The 15,775-nt window shown below is 38.9% G+C and overlaps 2 protein-coding genes across 6 annotated transcripts; both read right to left on the bottom strand.

Moving 5' to 3' along the window:
- Positions 1-453: 453 nt before the first annotated feature.
- On the bottom strand, positions 454-7,815 carry LOC112282782 (long chain acyl-CoA synthetase 9, chloroplastic). Of its 2 annotated transcripts, none has more exons than XM_024520851.3 (12): positions 7,612-7,815; positions 5,018-5,639; positions 4,749-4,829; positions 4,275-4,544; positions 3,794-3,925; positions 3,525-3,698; positions 2,846-3,075; positions 2,087-2,204; positions 1,740-1,868; positions 1,428-1,562; positions 1,088-1,294; positions 454-950 (listed from the first exon to the last, which is right to left on the bottom strand). In XM_024520851.3, the coding sequence occupies exons 2-12, from the start codon at positions 5,582-5,584 to the stop codon at positions 786-788; spliced, it is 2,208 nt and encodes a 735-aa protein (XP_024376619.1). In that variant the 5' UTR covers positions 5,585-5,639; positions 7,612-7,815; the 3' UTR covers positions 454-785. The 2 variants fall into 2 exon arrangements, with proteins under 2 accessions (XP_024376619.1, XP_024376620.1); XM_024520852.3 differs by lacking the exon at positions 7,612-7,815 and adding an exon at positions 7,486-7,594.
- Positions 7,816-9,507: 1,692 nt separating this feature from the next.
- LOC112282955 (pentatricopeptide repeat-containing protein At1g11290, chloroplastic) lies at positions 9,508-13,434 on the bottom strand. 4 transcript variants are annotated; one of them, XM_090250331.1, is made up of 4 exons: positions 13,127-13,430; positions 12,630-12,918; positions 12,065-12,305; positions 9,508-11,904 (listed from the first exon to the last, which is right to left on the bottom strand). In XM_090250331.1, exon 4 carries the CDS (start codon positions 11,852-11,854, stop codon positions 9,797-9,799), a length of 2,058 nt encoding a protein of 685 aa, XP_090106457.1. In that variant the 5' UTR covers positions 11,855-11,904; positions 12,065-12,305; positions 12,630-12,918; positions 13,127-13,430; the 3' UTR covers positions 9,508-9,796. The 4 variants fall into 4 exon arrangements, with proteins under 4 accessions (XP_090106457.1, XP_090106456.1, XP_090106455.1 ...); XM_090250330.1 differs by having other exon boundaries at positions 9,508-12,305; positions 13,123-13,434; XM_090250329.1 differs by having other exon boundaries at positions 9,508-12,305; positions 13,127-13,434.
- Positions 13,435-15,775: the final 2,341 nt, after the last annotated feature.

Here is a 15,775-nt window from a genome sequence, read left to right as displayed (position 1 = left end):
AAACTTTTACATTTTGTGAATTAAAAATGTATTATGTAGATAAAAGTACATGTAATGCCAGCAAAGAAATATTTAAAAATAATACTAATTGAATCTGTTGACAATAGATCGAAGTTTTTCAGTTGTGAATGGTTACATCTTGGATTATCCTGTTACAATCATAAATTATAATTCTTCTCCTTAGTCCAAAATAATAAATTAAAATAGTACATAATAATCAATAGACATGGAGAAAAACACATCTTGCAAACCGATTCTAATCATTTAAAAAAACAAGATTCTATTCACCAAAAAGATTTGATTAGATTTTTTTATTTTTTTATCTTTTTTTGGAGTGGACTGTTAGACAATAACATTACTTCGCATTTTCAAGGAATATTTAGCAGGGCTTATCATGCAAGAATGAGATAATTTTTCCCAAAGGCAACAACTAATTTCGAACATTATACAATCTTGTTCGTTGCCAAACCTGAATTCAGATCGCAAACTTTTTAGATAACGAGAGTACATATTTAATTATTTCAATTATACTGCCCAAGACCTTGAAAAATGCAGCTGAAACTATGAACACAGGCTGAAGAGTCAACTGTTTTCAGTAACTCACAGCCACAAGTTGCTGGGTAATTACCACATTTGGCAGCAGAAACCAGGACAAGTTAAACATGTCAAGCTACCTCAAGTAGCATCACTCAAAACTTCACGCGAACACACCATTGTCCACATCTTAACCGGTCCAAGAGTCAGATCCTTCTGATCAAGACGGCACCATGGCCATCTGTGATTATTTAAGAGTACAAGGCCTTCAAATCGTCCGCGAAAGCCTTCCTTACTGCCTCTCTTTTGAGCTTCATTGCTGCAGTGACCAGACCACTTTCAGGAGTCCAAGGCTCCGAGAGCAGCTTTATCTTCGTTGGAATCTCAAACCTTTCCAGCTTTCCATTTTTGGCCACCTGCCAAAACAGTGATGGAGATGATGAGTCCAATACTATTTTAAAACGTGTTCAAGAGTTTTGCTGCACACCCCAGTAAAGAAACATACACGATTTCTATTCAATAAATAAGTAGCAAGAAAAATTGAGTTGCTTACCTGGTTTAATGAGGAGAGGACTTCTTTGCATGCTTCTGGTTTTGAACACAAGTTGCCAAAATCGGAGTGATCAACACTTGCTTTCTTAGCCCAAGCTTCGAGCGCAGCTTGGTTTGCCACTACTAATGCAACACAGTTGCTATGGAATGGATCGGCATGAATCATAACGTTATCTACGTATTGAGAGCCTGAAAGCACTGACTCCACCTGCAATACGTTTGAAACAAAAGATTAGGCTTCCCTATTGCCAAACAAAATGCTGGAAAAATGATGCGTATCGCATTTGGTAGGAGGGCGGAGTTAAGACAATGGAGATTGTAAAAGATATCTGCAGGCATACCTTGCCAAGTGACACATATTCACCAGCTTGCAATTTTACGATGTCTTTCTTGCGGTCAATGATCTCAACACAACCATCCTCGTGAAACTGTCCAATGTCGCCTGTGTAGAACCATCGCGTGTCCCTTTCATCCACCTTCAACAAGGCCAAGACAAAGAACTGTTATGACATAACTATCCAACATAACTGTAGAGAACAGTAGAAACTTCATCCACGTTCGTCTTAAAATGATTTTATTTGAGAGTAATAAATCGCCGCGTGTCAACGAACTAGAACCTTTAGTGAAATAAACATTTGGAATAAAAAAAACACCTTAAAGTCTTGGTCTGTCTTTTCTTGATTCTTGAAGTACCCCAATGTTACACTAGGTCCACCAATCACGATCTCCCCCCTTGGTGGATCATCTGTGGTCTTGTAGTTGCCCTCCTCCCAGTTTACGAGCTGCAAAGTCAACATTGAACTTAAATCTCAAATGAACAATGCACGAAATTATTAAATTTACAATAGTCGGAAACAAGAAAGCATATCGCACAAGTGTCTACAGTAGAGTATTTTTCACGTTCACTGTAACTGTTCCCCGCATAGTAATAATAATCATAATAGTAATAATAAATTCAAGACTCCTAAGGCTCGAAAGTTAAAATTTTATAAAAATGCACCTTGACATAGCAGTGCGGTACAGGAGGTCCAACACGTCCAACAGAAGTGTCATCCCATTCACTAAACGTCGCACCAGCACAAGTCTCGGTCAAGCCATAACCCTGGCCAATCGGAGCTCTGTTGAAAAATTACTCACTTCGTCAACTTAAGATGAACACATCAACTCGTCAAAAGTCCATATCAACACATGCATAGTAAGGGAAGCTAAGACTGATATCCTTACTATAATGAAAATTGTAAAAAGAAACCATTCACTGTATGAAAAAAAGTCTCGGATAATGTCTTGGTCAAATTCTACTGATAGCACCAACAATGTGACATGAACATATTTGAGTCGACCATTAGCAATACAGACATAGATGTTTATTTTTGATATTTACAGCTTCACATCATAATTATTCCACACTGCTTCTAAATTTGGACCTGAAGATCGCCCAAAATAGAACTCTTAGTGAGCTGCTTACTCGCTCACAAGCCAATTTGAATAATAAAAATCACATTAATAAATTTACCACAATTTAAATGAAGTAATTTAGTGTGAATTTACTTCAATTCTTAGCTAAAAAATACATTTACTCTACAAGTACACACTGACATATACAGACTATACCCACCCATAAAAGCAAAAACAAAAACAAAGCTAAAAAATAGATCAAGACTGCATCAAAAAACCAACGCACAAGCTGTATATTTCAAATAAAACACTTATGTCAAAATATGATCGAGACTTGAGCTGGCCAAGGAGTGAAAACTATTACCCGAAGCAGACATTGATGAAACGCTGAGTATCCGGAGATAGTGGAGCACCTCCAGAGAGCATTCCCCTAACGCTCCCGCCAAAAAGAGCTCTGATCTTCTTAAAAACCAAAGTGTCCCAGAGCACCTTCTCTGCACCCCATGCTCCAAACCAGTTTCCTTCAATAGCCATAACTCTGCGCTTGTAAGCAATATCAAAAAGAGTCTTCACAGCGCCACCTGCACCGTCCACCTTTATCCATATGCCATTATCACGCGTCAATACAAGGACTCTTCGATTCAATTTGCGAATTGCAAGAAATGACATCTTGATACTAGCTCTGAAAACTCGTATTTTAAACAGAACAAATACCTCCGAACCATAATCACGTTAAACAAAACACACGCACGCAAATATAGATATATATATATATATATATACACGCACGCAAATATAGATATATATATATATATATATACACGCACGCAAATATAGATATATATATATATATATATATATATATATTGGTGTGTGTGTGTGTGTGTGATGCTCATACATTAAAGATGTCTTTGCAACATCAAAAAAGAATCTACTCTCAATAAAAATAAAAAAAATAAAAAAATAACGACTTCTGAGTTAAATTTTTTTGGGAGGGTTCTAGTAAATAGTACCAAGATTATAATTTAGGCCATGGCATGTACCTTTTTCAGAACCCCATCCCGTACTTTGTCAAGAATCGCGGGGACAGCAGTCATTAAAGTGGGTCCCAACTCAGGTGCATCTCCTTTGGTACCTTTCTTGATCTTATTTGAAGTATCAATTAGAGTATGGGGTGAACCATAACCGATGGACGCTCCAGTTCCAATCATTGTTAACTGAAAAGAAAACACTGTTTTTTAGAATTGAGAAATCTTGAATAATCAATACATAAACACTAGAAGTATAGACACCATTGGCTCAAAAACTGTACCTCAGCAGCAAGTTCTAGCACATGAGCGAGAGGCAAGTACGCCAAGTAACAATCGTTGCTCGACAAAGCAGGAATCACCGTCGAGACTCCGGCTACAGTCGCAACGAGGTTTCCATGCGACATCATCACTCCCTGTCATTACAACATCATTCAGTACAATAGGACTTTTAGAAAATACGTGATACCGAAGTGAATGAACATAAGAATCATGACAACCAATGTGAATACCAATGTAAGCTACAGATCAGTAAACTTGCTCACATTCAAATCCAACCGCGGAGTTGGAATACATTCTAAAATGGTTACAATTGGCACAAGTCATGTGTAATAAGCTAAACAAATATGTAGTTCAATTTCACTTCAAAGTTATGAACAATAGAAGCGAAAACATCTAGCGCAATAAAGACAGGTCAGGAGTTGAATTTGAACCTATCCACTTTGACAATAACTAGTTACACATTCAAAGTCATGTGGACTTTACCTTCGGCATTCCCGTACTTCCACTAGTGTACATAATTACAGCAACATCCTTAGGTTTTGGCATGTCAGCAGGTATCTTCGATTCCTGCCCTTTCTTTTCCACAGACGAGAAGCTTTCAACTGTCCAGTTGGATACGTCTGATAATGACGGTGGTGAATCGTCCCCAATGGCGTCCATGTACACAACACGCTTAACAGTCTCAAACTGGTCGCTCATGGATATAAGCTTCTTCAATTGCTTGTCGTCACAGATAACGGTGACAGCTTCGGTCTGCAACCATTTATCTTTTCACTTTCGAAGAATGTACAAACCATCCCAGTTCATTCATAAAACTGTTATATAGGCAAAAACTTGAAATTCAAAAACTTCTGAAGGATCCTAACAGTCATGACTTCAGCAGTAAATTTAGACATGAGGGCTTTTAGACAAAATTAAAAAAGAAAACATAATTGATCTTCAAAACTCCACACATACCTCGTTCAAACAGTGCGCAAGAGCATCTAATCCCAATGAAGCATAGACTGTGACAACTTGAAAGTTTTGCCGAAAGCATGCCTGAACAAACGTCCAACCAATGCAATAAGATCAGAACTAGAATCTTAAAAATTGAAGTGTCACTGAACAGATTTTCAATTCTTTTGAACTGTACTTGCTGCAACATAAAAAAAGGAGAGTATTGACGATTATCCATTGCTATGATTCGACAACAGTAAGTACGCAGCCAAATCGCACAACAGCCTTACCTCAGCACCAAGAAGCCATTCAGCTCGAGTTTCAGCAAACATAGCGACCCTTTCCCCTTTCTTATGACCAAGTGCCACAAGACCTGACGCAAAGTTTTCTACTCGAGTTAGAGCCTGTGAGTACGTTATCCAGACATATTTGCCGAGCGTAAGCTTCTCAAATGACCGCCCGTCGCCACTGGATTCAAATTCCTTCTTAATGAGTTGGCGTGTTCCAAGGAATTTTTTGTCTGCATAACGATGACAGCATTGCTCGAATAAAGCAGCCAAAGTGTCGGCACCTTCCCAAGGTGTTTCCACCAACCTAAGAAACCTCTGGTTGCGCTTCGCAAGCCCGGGCTCTCCTCCCACATCACATTCAACAGCTCGCACCTTCGGTTTCCTTTTTGCTTTTGACATCACCAGAGAGAGGATGAAAGGCACAAGGAGTCCAACTGTAAGAGTAGCAGTCAATACATTGTTTCCCAGCGGCAGCATGCTATTTTGCGCAGGAGGGAGAGCAACTATCCCATCTGGGTTAGTCAATTCTTCGAGAGGGGGTAGCTCCGATACCTCCGCGGCTGCCATTCAGAAGAAGCCTTGAAAGCAGTAGAAGAAGCCTTGATATAAGATATACCCGCACCTATCCATTAAAGCAACATTGTGAGTGAATGCAGCCATGAGAAACAGAATTAGAGAAGAATAAAACACATCAGGAGCATGAATTAACTAAGAAATGCGAGATGGTTGTTAGGCATTATGTACTCATATACCTAATACCACCAACAACAGTATAGAAATGAAAACATTTGAAAAAGGACATACACTATTCATCATTCTCCAAATACGCTCCTAACCAAGCCCCTCTTGTTATATGGAAGTGTTGACAAAACAACTAGAACATTAAACTACAATATTCTCCATAATGTGAAATTATAGATTTATTTCAAGTCAACAAACTTGGCAAATGGCAAACTAGACAGGCCCGCTCCATACTGTCGGGAGTCTGCCGCTCATCCTGACTTTCCAGAATCTCTATTTTTTTCTACGAATTCATAGTGCACAAAGCCAGACCCTAAACCCCTTGAGCATTTGATAAAAGCCATAGTCCCTCATTCGAACCTCATTCGCTTGCACTCAATGAAACAATCACAAAATTCCAAGTCACAGTAGAATAAAGTGCGATTAATACATCTGTTTTGCCGATCAGGAAATTTAAATTTTTAATTTAACCAAAACACACACACACACACACACACACACACACATACACACAGGGGCGTCACAAGAGCTATTAGCAATCCTCAAGACAAAGACAAAGAGAATCATGGGAATTTCCACAGGAGACGTTATTTTCCGCAGGACTTCGTATTAGGAATTGGAGTGTGGATATAAGTAAAATCACATAAAATAAGGAGAAGCAATATGAATTCCTTAAGTCATCAATTGCGGAAGCAACAAATCTCCCCGATTGAAGAGCGCACACATGTGAAGCTAGGAAGACCTAGACCATATTGGTCAATTACGTTATCCTGAAAATTGTGTTCCAGGATTTGCGAAAATGCTTGGACCAAAAGTCTACTTATTTCAGAAATAAATACATCTAAGATATAATAAAGTACAATAATGAATCGGAATTTCGGTCATGTACTGACATACCTGAAAAGCACAGCAGGAACGAAAAAGGAATAACGATGTCAACTAAAAAACAAAAATAATAATCAAAGGATTAAATAGTCTTGATTGAGACTGAGGTCTAGTGAACTGACCACAGCTTTCTCGTGAGACAATATACCCTCAAAAAGATCAAACCGTGTATAATTCTACGTCTTCCATCGCACACTGAACTGAGTACGGTGGCGGATAGAAAAAGCAAACACAGCATGCCACGAGAACGGATCACAGGACAACAACCTAACACGCGCCCCCGGAACATTGCTCTCAATTATCCACAAACAGGGTTCAAAATTCATGGCCCGATAGAGGCAGCTAATTATCTTTCAACTTCTTGAAGTGAGTGAAAGACGTACGACCTGCCAACTCAATAAACAAGGTGCTAAAGGTGGTACCCCAACTGACTCCAACGCCCACAACAAGACTGACCACACATTGTCCGACTCAAAGAATCACAATCCCCACCCAAATACAGCTGACAAGCTACCAAAACCCGAAGATCCACACCTCGCTTATCACTTAGTCAACCCCCGAAGAAAGGTAGAAATAAAAACAAACACTCCGACACAAGGAATCCATAGCGAAAACCGAAAAACACAATAACACTTCACACCCCGAAGTCTTCGCATCCGCAATGGTCAACCCCAAAGCAGCAACACAAACTGCACGAAGCAAACAAAGAAAGAAAGAAAGAAAAAAAAAAAAACGCAAATCGCAAATCGCAAATCGCGATCAAACCCACAACCCACACGATCCAAACAAACGGAGCGACCCATCACAAAACCCAATTCCGAGTCCAAGAGCAGAAATTTTACCTCTACAACACACACTCCAACAAGAGCATCAATCGAAGCACAGACAGAGGATCACAGGTGGAACAACAATGTGTAAGCAAAAGGGCCGCAAAACTACTGGGTGGGTACGGCGAGAGGGATACGAACCAGTGAGACTGCGGTGATCAGCTTTATGATAGGAGCAGTATCACCATCATCTGGGGGGTTATTATTGATGCGCTTGCTTGATGGGTTAACAGCAATGCATGCATACGAATCAGAGAAGAACACGATTGCGGTGGACTCGACGGGATTCGCAACATCTGGCGTTCATTCGGCGAGCTCCACTCCGACCCTGCTCTGCAACTCCCCTGCTGCTCTCGCTTTCTGGCCTTGTTCTTCGCTGCGGGGCAGGCCGCGTTCCTCCTTTTCATCCATCCATATATTCGCTTATTCATCTACACGGTGGTAGGGTGGGTGGGTTGGGCCGAGCCGGGCCGGGTCCAGGTGCTTGGTCTCCGGCCCACCATTAAAGCATGGGGTGTGCTTTTGGGCTGCGTGGAGAGTATTTGCGTGGATTTTTTTGTTGATTTTTCATTCGCCTGAATTGGGGGGGAAGAGATGGGGACGTGGGATTTATCTTCACTTTGTGGAGTTAGGTGACGGAAGAAAATAAAATAAATAAAAACCTAACTTCATCCACGTGTATCATCCATTTTTTTTGTAGTTGAATAGGGGATTTTGAAAGGTGGGAAACATGACCAGTGGAAAACGTATGAACATTGTGTGTAAGGTGAGCATAATGTGCCTAAAATAATAATAATAATCATAATAAAAGAGGTCTTTTGGGGGAGTGGGGAACTCAATTCTCTCAAAACTATTTAGATAAACAGTTTTTAAAAAGTTCGTTTTGGGAGCCATTTATTAATTTTATTTGAAGTTGTAATATAGAAATAATAGATTGTCATTGGAAGTGTAAATAGGAGTATCAATAGGGCCTAGTAGTTTTTGGTAGGATGACAACTATTCTTGTATCTTGTAAACTAATGTCACCAAGTACATGTTCATCTCAGAAGGTTAAAGATTGTGGGGAGCACAAAATTCTTGTGTTGAGTATTAGGTTTGGAACCTTAAAACAAAAAATAAGAGTTAGAAACCATTGTGTGTACAGAAGGTTAGAGCCTAAATTTGGTTTTAGTCCTAAGTTTAAACAATAGCTCCAGTTTTTTATGGAGATAAATACATCAAAATCTAATGCAACATGAAGTGAAAATTAGTGCCACAAAGAAAACAAATAAACCCAACCCTACAACAATAGATTTAGTTGTATTTGATACAATAAACTTGCTTAGAGAAAATTTTGGAAAAAATAAAAATTAGTGTTAAGATCAGAACCAAGTTTTTGAATGTTTCTGTTGAGCATGAGTTTTGTGGTGGAATCTGCAATGTGAATCCTTGATTAGTAGTTTTTCGTTTTTGATGAAATCGACAAAGTGTTAAATAGTTAGGCAAATCTTTTTAAGTGTTAAATAGTTAGGCAAATTGTTTCCCCCTGCATTTCATTTGTTTTCACGTTGTCTCTTCATGCACGTCTGACTAAAGTGCACAGCTTGATGCAGTCTGAATTTCAATCGGGAGCATGATTTATCACTCACGGACACTTTTCACTATGACCAAGTGCTCATGTTCAGCAGCTGTGATACTTGGGGTGAGCTGACACAAGGATTCCGTCACCTTGACAGTAATTGTGCACAACGAAGCTCGAGGTCAAGAGATTCAGCAATAAAATGGAGAATGGGTTTGGAGCTCAGCCTCACCATGACGTATTCGTCATCAGTGTTGGTGGAGCGTTTCAGGTTAAGGACACTGATGAATAGATCAGAGCACCTTTTCAGAGAACTCTTCCTGATCTTAAGGTCTCAGCTTGATTAAGCTCAGGGGTAAAAGTCACGCATGTCAGTCAATCTGATCAACAAAATATCGCAGCCTTGAACGCCAGGCAGAGGTTAGTGAGGACGAGGAGCACTTCTAGTTTCCGGACGCAGCCGTAACACAAGTAAGAGGTTGTAGGCAGAAACCTACTGCCGTGTGGTACATATGATTTTGTATGATTTCTGGGGGGGGGGGAGGGACAACACGCGATTCGAGATCGACCGCGACTGAGGCACGGTCCTAACGAGCCCGACACCGCACGTTCATTATATGCGAATTGTAATGATTTATCTACAAAGAACTAAAATTCTAAGTCTGTAAATGGGAAGCAAAAAGATGAAAATGTTAATATAAAGATGAGAACATAGAATGGAAGTTAAAAATCTTTGAACGCTCTGTGCATTAATTTTGTGGAACGTTATTACCAGTAATCACCGCAAGAGCACTCACCATTCTTGAAGTGATGGAACCGATGAGCATCTCTAGCAATGATCTCACGCTTGGTAATTTTCGAGATAAACTTCGTAGCAGTGTGACAGTCGGTACACACTCGAAGATTCTTGGAGATGCGAATTGGAGTTCCAGGAGGCGTACTGATGAGTCCATACGCAATCGCAAGTTTCTCACTGTGATGACAAACAGCTCGTTCCTTGCCTTCGTCATCTAAATCGTGCATGACAAACCGAGTGTCAGGCACATATCCCAAGCTTTTCATCTGCTTCTTCAAGGTCTCCAGCTCTGCATATATCTCTTGAGTTCTTGGATGTGATTGATCTCTCGCCACAAAAGAATGTACTTCACCTGCAATCTCAATCCAGCTGCGACCAGGCTCCTTCTTCACGCCTCTCTCTTTCATGAATTTCCTAAGTTTGGCCACATCACGCCACATGCCAGCAGCGGCATAGATGGCTGAGAGAGACACGTATAACCCGGCGTTTTGGGGCTCAAGCTTCAGACAGTGCTCTGCAGCTCGCTCCCCAATCTCAACATTACAATGGATTCGGCAAGCTGCAAGCAAAGCTCCCCACATTGCAGCACTTGGTTTAAGAGGTATGGTCAGAATTACGTCCTCTGCTTCCCTCAGATGCCCTGCACGGGCGAGAATGTCCACCATGCACGCGTAGTGCTTCTCAGTTGGGACGATTCCATAATCCTTGCTCATGAACGCGAATTGACGACGACCTTCCTCCACTAGATTGCAAACACGGCAGGCAGACAGGACATTCACAAACGTAGCTGCGTTTGGTCTCATCCCTTCCGACTTCATCACCTCATATCTTTGTAAGGCCTCTAGGCCTCTACCATTTTGTCCAAGACCTCCAATCAATGTATTCCACGTAACAACATCTCTCATACTCATGCCCTCAAAAACCCTGATTGCATCCTCTACGCTACCGCACTTAAAATACATGCTCATCAAGGCATTTGTCACTGCTAAGTCGGCTAGTAATCCAGCTTTTACAACTTCCGCGTGAATCTCCTTGCCCCATTTCAAAGCCACTGGATTCGAACATGCCTTAAGAACACACATGTACGTGATTTTGTTTGCCTTCACACCTTGTTGCAGCATTTGCTTGAAGGTCGTAAAGGACTCCACCACTTGGTCACAGTCAGCGTATCGTCCAAGCAATGTGGTCCAACTCACAACATCTCGCTTCGGCATTCTGTCAAAAACTTGGCGGGCGTCCTTCATACTTCCCGCTTTAGAGTACATGTTAATAAGAGCATTCCCAAATCTCACATCTGACACAAGCCCGTCTTTCGCAGCACGCGCGTGAATCTCCTTACCCCGTGCCAACCCCCCAGGCCGCGCACAAGCACTGAGAACGGTCGTGTATGTTGCCCTATCAGGCGCTACACCTTCTTCCAGCATCCTATGGAACGTGCCGTGCGCCTCTTCCAATTGACCACTGTCAACAAAACCCCTGATCATTGTGTTCCACGCAATCACATCTCGATACGAAAGGCACTCGAATACTTCACGAGCATCCTTGAAAGCACCACATTTCATATACATCTTCGTAAGAGCAGTGCTAACTCGCACATCGGAATGGTACTCAGACTCGACGATGTGAGCGTGGATCTGTTTGCCTTTTTCTAAAGCTGCAAGGCTGCCACACGCACTCAAGACATTCATATAAGTGATCCTACTAGGCCGCACTCTTTCTTGCAGCATTGCGTGATATGTTTTCAGGGATTCTTCACCATATCCGCTCTCTGCATATGCACCGGTCAATGTAGTCCAGGATACCTCATCTCGACTCGCCATGGCGTCAAAGACACGGCGGGCGTCTCGTACGCTCCCACATTTCGCATACATACTAATGAGGGCGTTTCCAACCGTAGTATCATTTGCCAATCCAGCCTCCATGACACGAACGTGGATCTCTCTGCCCCAGTTCAAAACCGCAGGACTGGAACAAGCAGAGAGAATGCTTACAAAGGTGAACTTGTCTGGCTCCAAGCGTTCTTGCTGCATGAGAGTAAAGAGGTTGAAGGCTTCTTGGGCAAGGCCACGATGCGCATAACCTGAAATCATTACGTTCCACGAAACAACAGACTTGTTGGAAAATTTGTCGAAGAGTTGCCGTGCTTCATTGACGCTACCACAATGTGCGTACAGCTTCAGAAGAGTGTTGGTGATGTAAACGTTGGGCTTCACGCCACAACGGAGGATGTGTTCATGTACCTGCTTTCCTACTGCCAGGTCTTTGGCCTTCACGCAGCTCTGCAACAATTTCACGTAATCATAGGAATCCACTTGAGGACCTTTCCGATGGAGGTATTGCAGTACATCTGCTGGAGCATACCAGCCATCCTTGCCGGTGGGGATCATCGAAGTCTTGTCCAGTCGACTCCATCTCGAAATTAGAAGCAACGCAGCGGTGGTGATCGACCTCCTACTGACATTGCCTTCTTTGATAAACCACCTGTTCCAAAATTTACATAATACTCATCAAATCCCTAATCAGGTCATCCTTTGTCAACTAAAAGCTGAGGTTTCTGCAAAACCCCGCCTAAAGTTTGAAGCCCGTAAAGAATGCTTCTACGAAACAAGTACTGAGCGCTCGGCCATTACAAGATTCCTCGTTCTAGTTAATATGCCATCTACTTCGAAAAGGACTCGTGTATGAGGGCTCAAGTAGTTCCTCAGTGGAGTTTCTGAAACAATCATGAGTTGGCTGCGAATCAGTTTCATCTGCAGAAGGTATATCATGCACGAAACAAGCAACCTTTCAGTTCTTTTTACCCACCTCCTCAACATCATCGTGCAGCCACTTAATTGCAAGAAGGGCGATTACTTCTCCACATCGATCTCTCCTCCATTAGTTAACCTTGAAAGTCTTGAAAGTCTAATGCCAGGAATTGCACGATCCAAAGCACCCCATATGAGAAAACTCTCTCGGTGAATTGCAACTGCAATCCGCAGATGACCCTCGCCAGAAATACAGTGTGATTCTTGTCATTAGGTCAAGCGACTAAAAATCCAAAGTCACCTCCGCCAACGAAGCCGATTCGAGAATCCTAAGTTCGTTTCAGGTCCTGATAGAAATCACAGAAAATATCCTGAATGAAGTAAAGAAGGTGATGCACACATTTCCTTACACGAAAAGCAAAATCCTTGACTTCCAGTGTAGAAATTGCTCATTAGCTGCGACACACTGTCTTTCAGAAAGAGTCAAATGAAGTGCAAAAAACCCTAAATTCCTGCAACAAAAATAAATAAATAAATAAATAAAAATACACCTACAGCATCCATTAAGCCAATGGATTGGCAAACCGCAGTCTGTTTTCACGAACACATCTCTGCGATCGCTCTGATTGTTCAATAGTTTCTAGAATTTCTTCAAGTACAGGAAGTCTCTCTCATTTTCGAGAGACCAAACAGAGAGCAATTGCACGCCATTCTGCAACATCTAGAATGACAGCAGATTGACCTAATAAAGTGAAAAAAAACGAGCGTCTCAGGCCCCTTGCGGATGAGACTGAAGTTATTCATTCGGAACTGGCACTCACAAGATTGGCATTCACGAAGACAAGCTTGTGAGGTGTAAAATGAATGGAAGTGAATGTTATTGAGTTTGTAAGGTATGAAATTTACGATAAGACAATAAAAAGTTGCGTTTTCGGTGAAGAAGAGTTTCGTTAAAGAAGTCCATTAGTATGTATTTCGTTGAACAATATTTAAGAATAATTATAGTGGATTTTTTTTTGTTTCAATAGAGAATGATGAAAAATTTTAATTTAATAGGTTGTGATTAGAATTTAGATTTTGTGACAGTCCAGTTGTTGATTAAAAGTTACAATAGATAGTAACATAATATAATATTAAGGATATGAATTTAAAAAGATTTGTGAAAATACGATTTATACATAAATATAAATCAAGAGAATGTAGATTACAAAAAAAATAAAAATAGAATAGCTATGCTATACATATACATATAAATGGGTATTGAAGACTCTTGAACTAAGATTAGAATACAAAAAACATATTGACAAGATTGAGGATGGCCTCACTAGTGCCTTCATAGAGACTTGCTAAAAAGAAAAAGAAAATCTTAGAAAAGTTATCATAACCACAATGGATATTTATGGATTAAATCTGTCTTTAGAAATCTTCTTTGATATATTTTTTAAAAATTATTATGTAATTGATCCATTTCTATTTACTTTTGTATACTTCTACTTGTTCAGATAATATAAGTATTTGTGAATTATAATTTTTTTTGTAGAATTTGTTTCTAAAAAGGTTTTTAAGAAGATACACGTCTTTCTTGAAGATTTTAATTTTAATTCCAAAGCTATAAAAGTTGCAAGATTTTAAGTTTGCAGAAATTAAACTTGAGATGCTTTAAATATTTTTTCTCTATCTTGTTAAAACACAATCTACTATATATATATATATATATATATAATGATTAAATTAATTTTATATATTTTGTACCACCATATTATTGCTATCAAAGTTTGCTATTTGATTTGTTTCCAAATTTATTATTATAAAAAATCAAATCAAATCAAAAATAAAAATTTGATTTCCATTATTAAAATCCATGGAGAATATTGTCAAAAAATTGATACTATATGGGATTTTTATAATGTTAAAAGTTAATATAATATAAATTAAAAGTCTATAATATTGATAAATATCATCAAAAAAGAAAGTTGTTTCTTCACCTACAATTATTGTAAAATGTATAAAATGTGCTCTTTTGATTATGCAATCTCTTGTCATAAGAATAGAGTTGTAAGAATTGGAAATTAGTAGATTTGTTATAAAATCCAATAAAATGTATGACTATGGTTGATTTGTAATAGGCTATAGTTTTAAAAAATCCATAAAATTGATATTGTAGATAATTTGTTTGAAATCAGGTATCACAAGATCACACAAAATCTTCAATAAATATCTATATTTGAGGTTATTTAAAATAAATATAATTAACATCCAAATTGTATTTTATCTAAAATATCTTAAGGTTGAAAAGTCACAGTATACTTAGAAGGCACAAATTCCAACTTGACCTTCTAAAACATTTAAACATCTTTTAAAATACAGGAAGTAGTCCTTAAAATCAAATTTACTTAAAATATAGTAAAATTTCTTTTTAATTGTAAGAACAAAACAATTTATTGATATGATTTAACATATGCCATAAAAGACATGGTAGCAATTGGAATTGTCAACTTTATAGCTCATAGATATAATTGCTCCTATTTCAAAAGTGTAGCTTATTTCTAATCATAACAATAATAAATTGGTGTTAGATAAAAATGTCAACCTAAAGCATTGGATAAGTTTTATTGATTAGTGTGAAGCATACACTACAAGCACCCTTCAGATAATGACAAAGTTAAATCTTTTCTGAGAATATATATATATATATATATATATATATATATATATTCTCAAAACAATTAATCTTTGATATTGTCTCAAAAGCCCTATGTATAAAGATAATTTAGTGTGATTAATATTGTGCTAATAAACAAATCTAAAACTTATTTAAAAAGCCTTACACAATATTTACATGTAAAAACTACTTGTAATATTCATTAAGTATTTCAGGTATATAGTAATAACAAATAACAAAACTAATTAACAAAAACATATCAACTCATATTAATAATTGAAAACATGGAAGGCACTGTATGAACAAAATAGTTTTCTATGCAATCAAAGTAGTCGAGTCATTTAATAGAGACTAATATTCAACAGCAATAGCAATTTTTACAGCATCAAAACTTTACTGAGAAGAGAGTTGCAGAACCATTTTGGAATAATAAATACATTAGTAACAACAAGAATTGTTAAAATTTTCACAAGAAAAATGATGAAACTTAACACCTCTATTGATCATGATCATGACTACACCCCTGAGTCATTCTTACATGA

This window comes from Physcomitrium patens, chromosome 5 (genome assembly GCF_059467195.1).
Source record: "Physcomitrium patens ecotype Gransden chromosome 5, ASM5946719v1, whole genome shotgun sequence".
In the NCBI taxonomy this organism is placed as follows: Eukaryota; Viridiplantae; Streptophyta; class Bryopsida; order Funariales; family Funariaceae; genus Physcomitrium; species Physcomitrium patens.
Note: the sequence above shows the minus strand (reverse complement) of the source record. Positions and strands in the feature narration are given on the sequence as shown.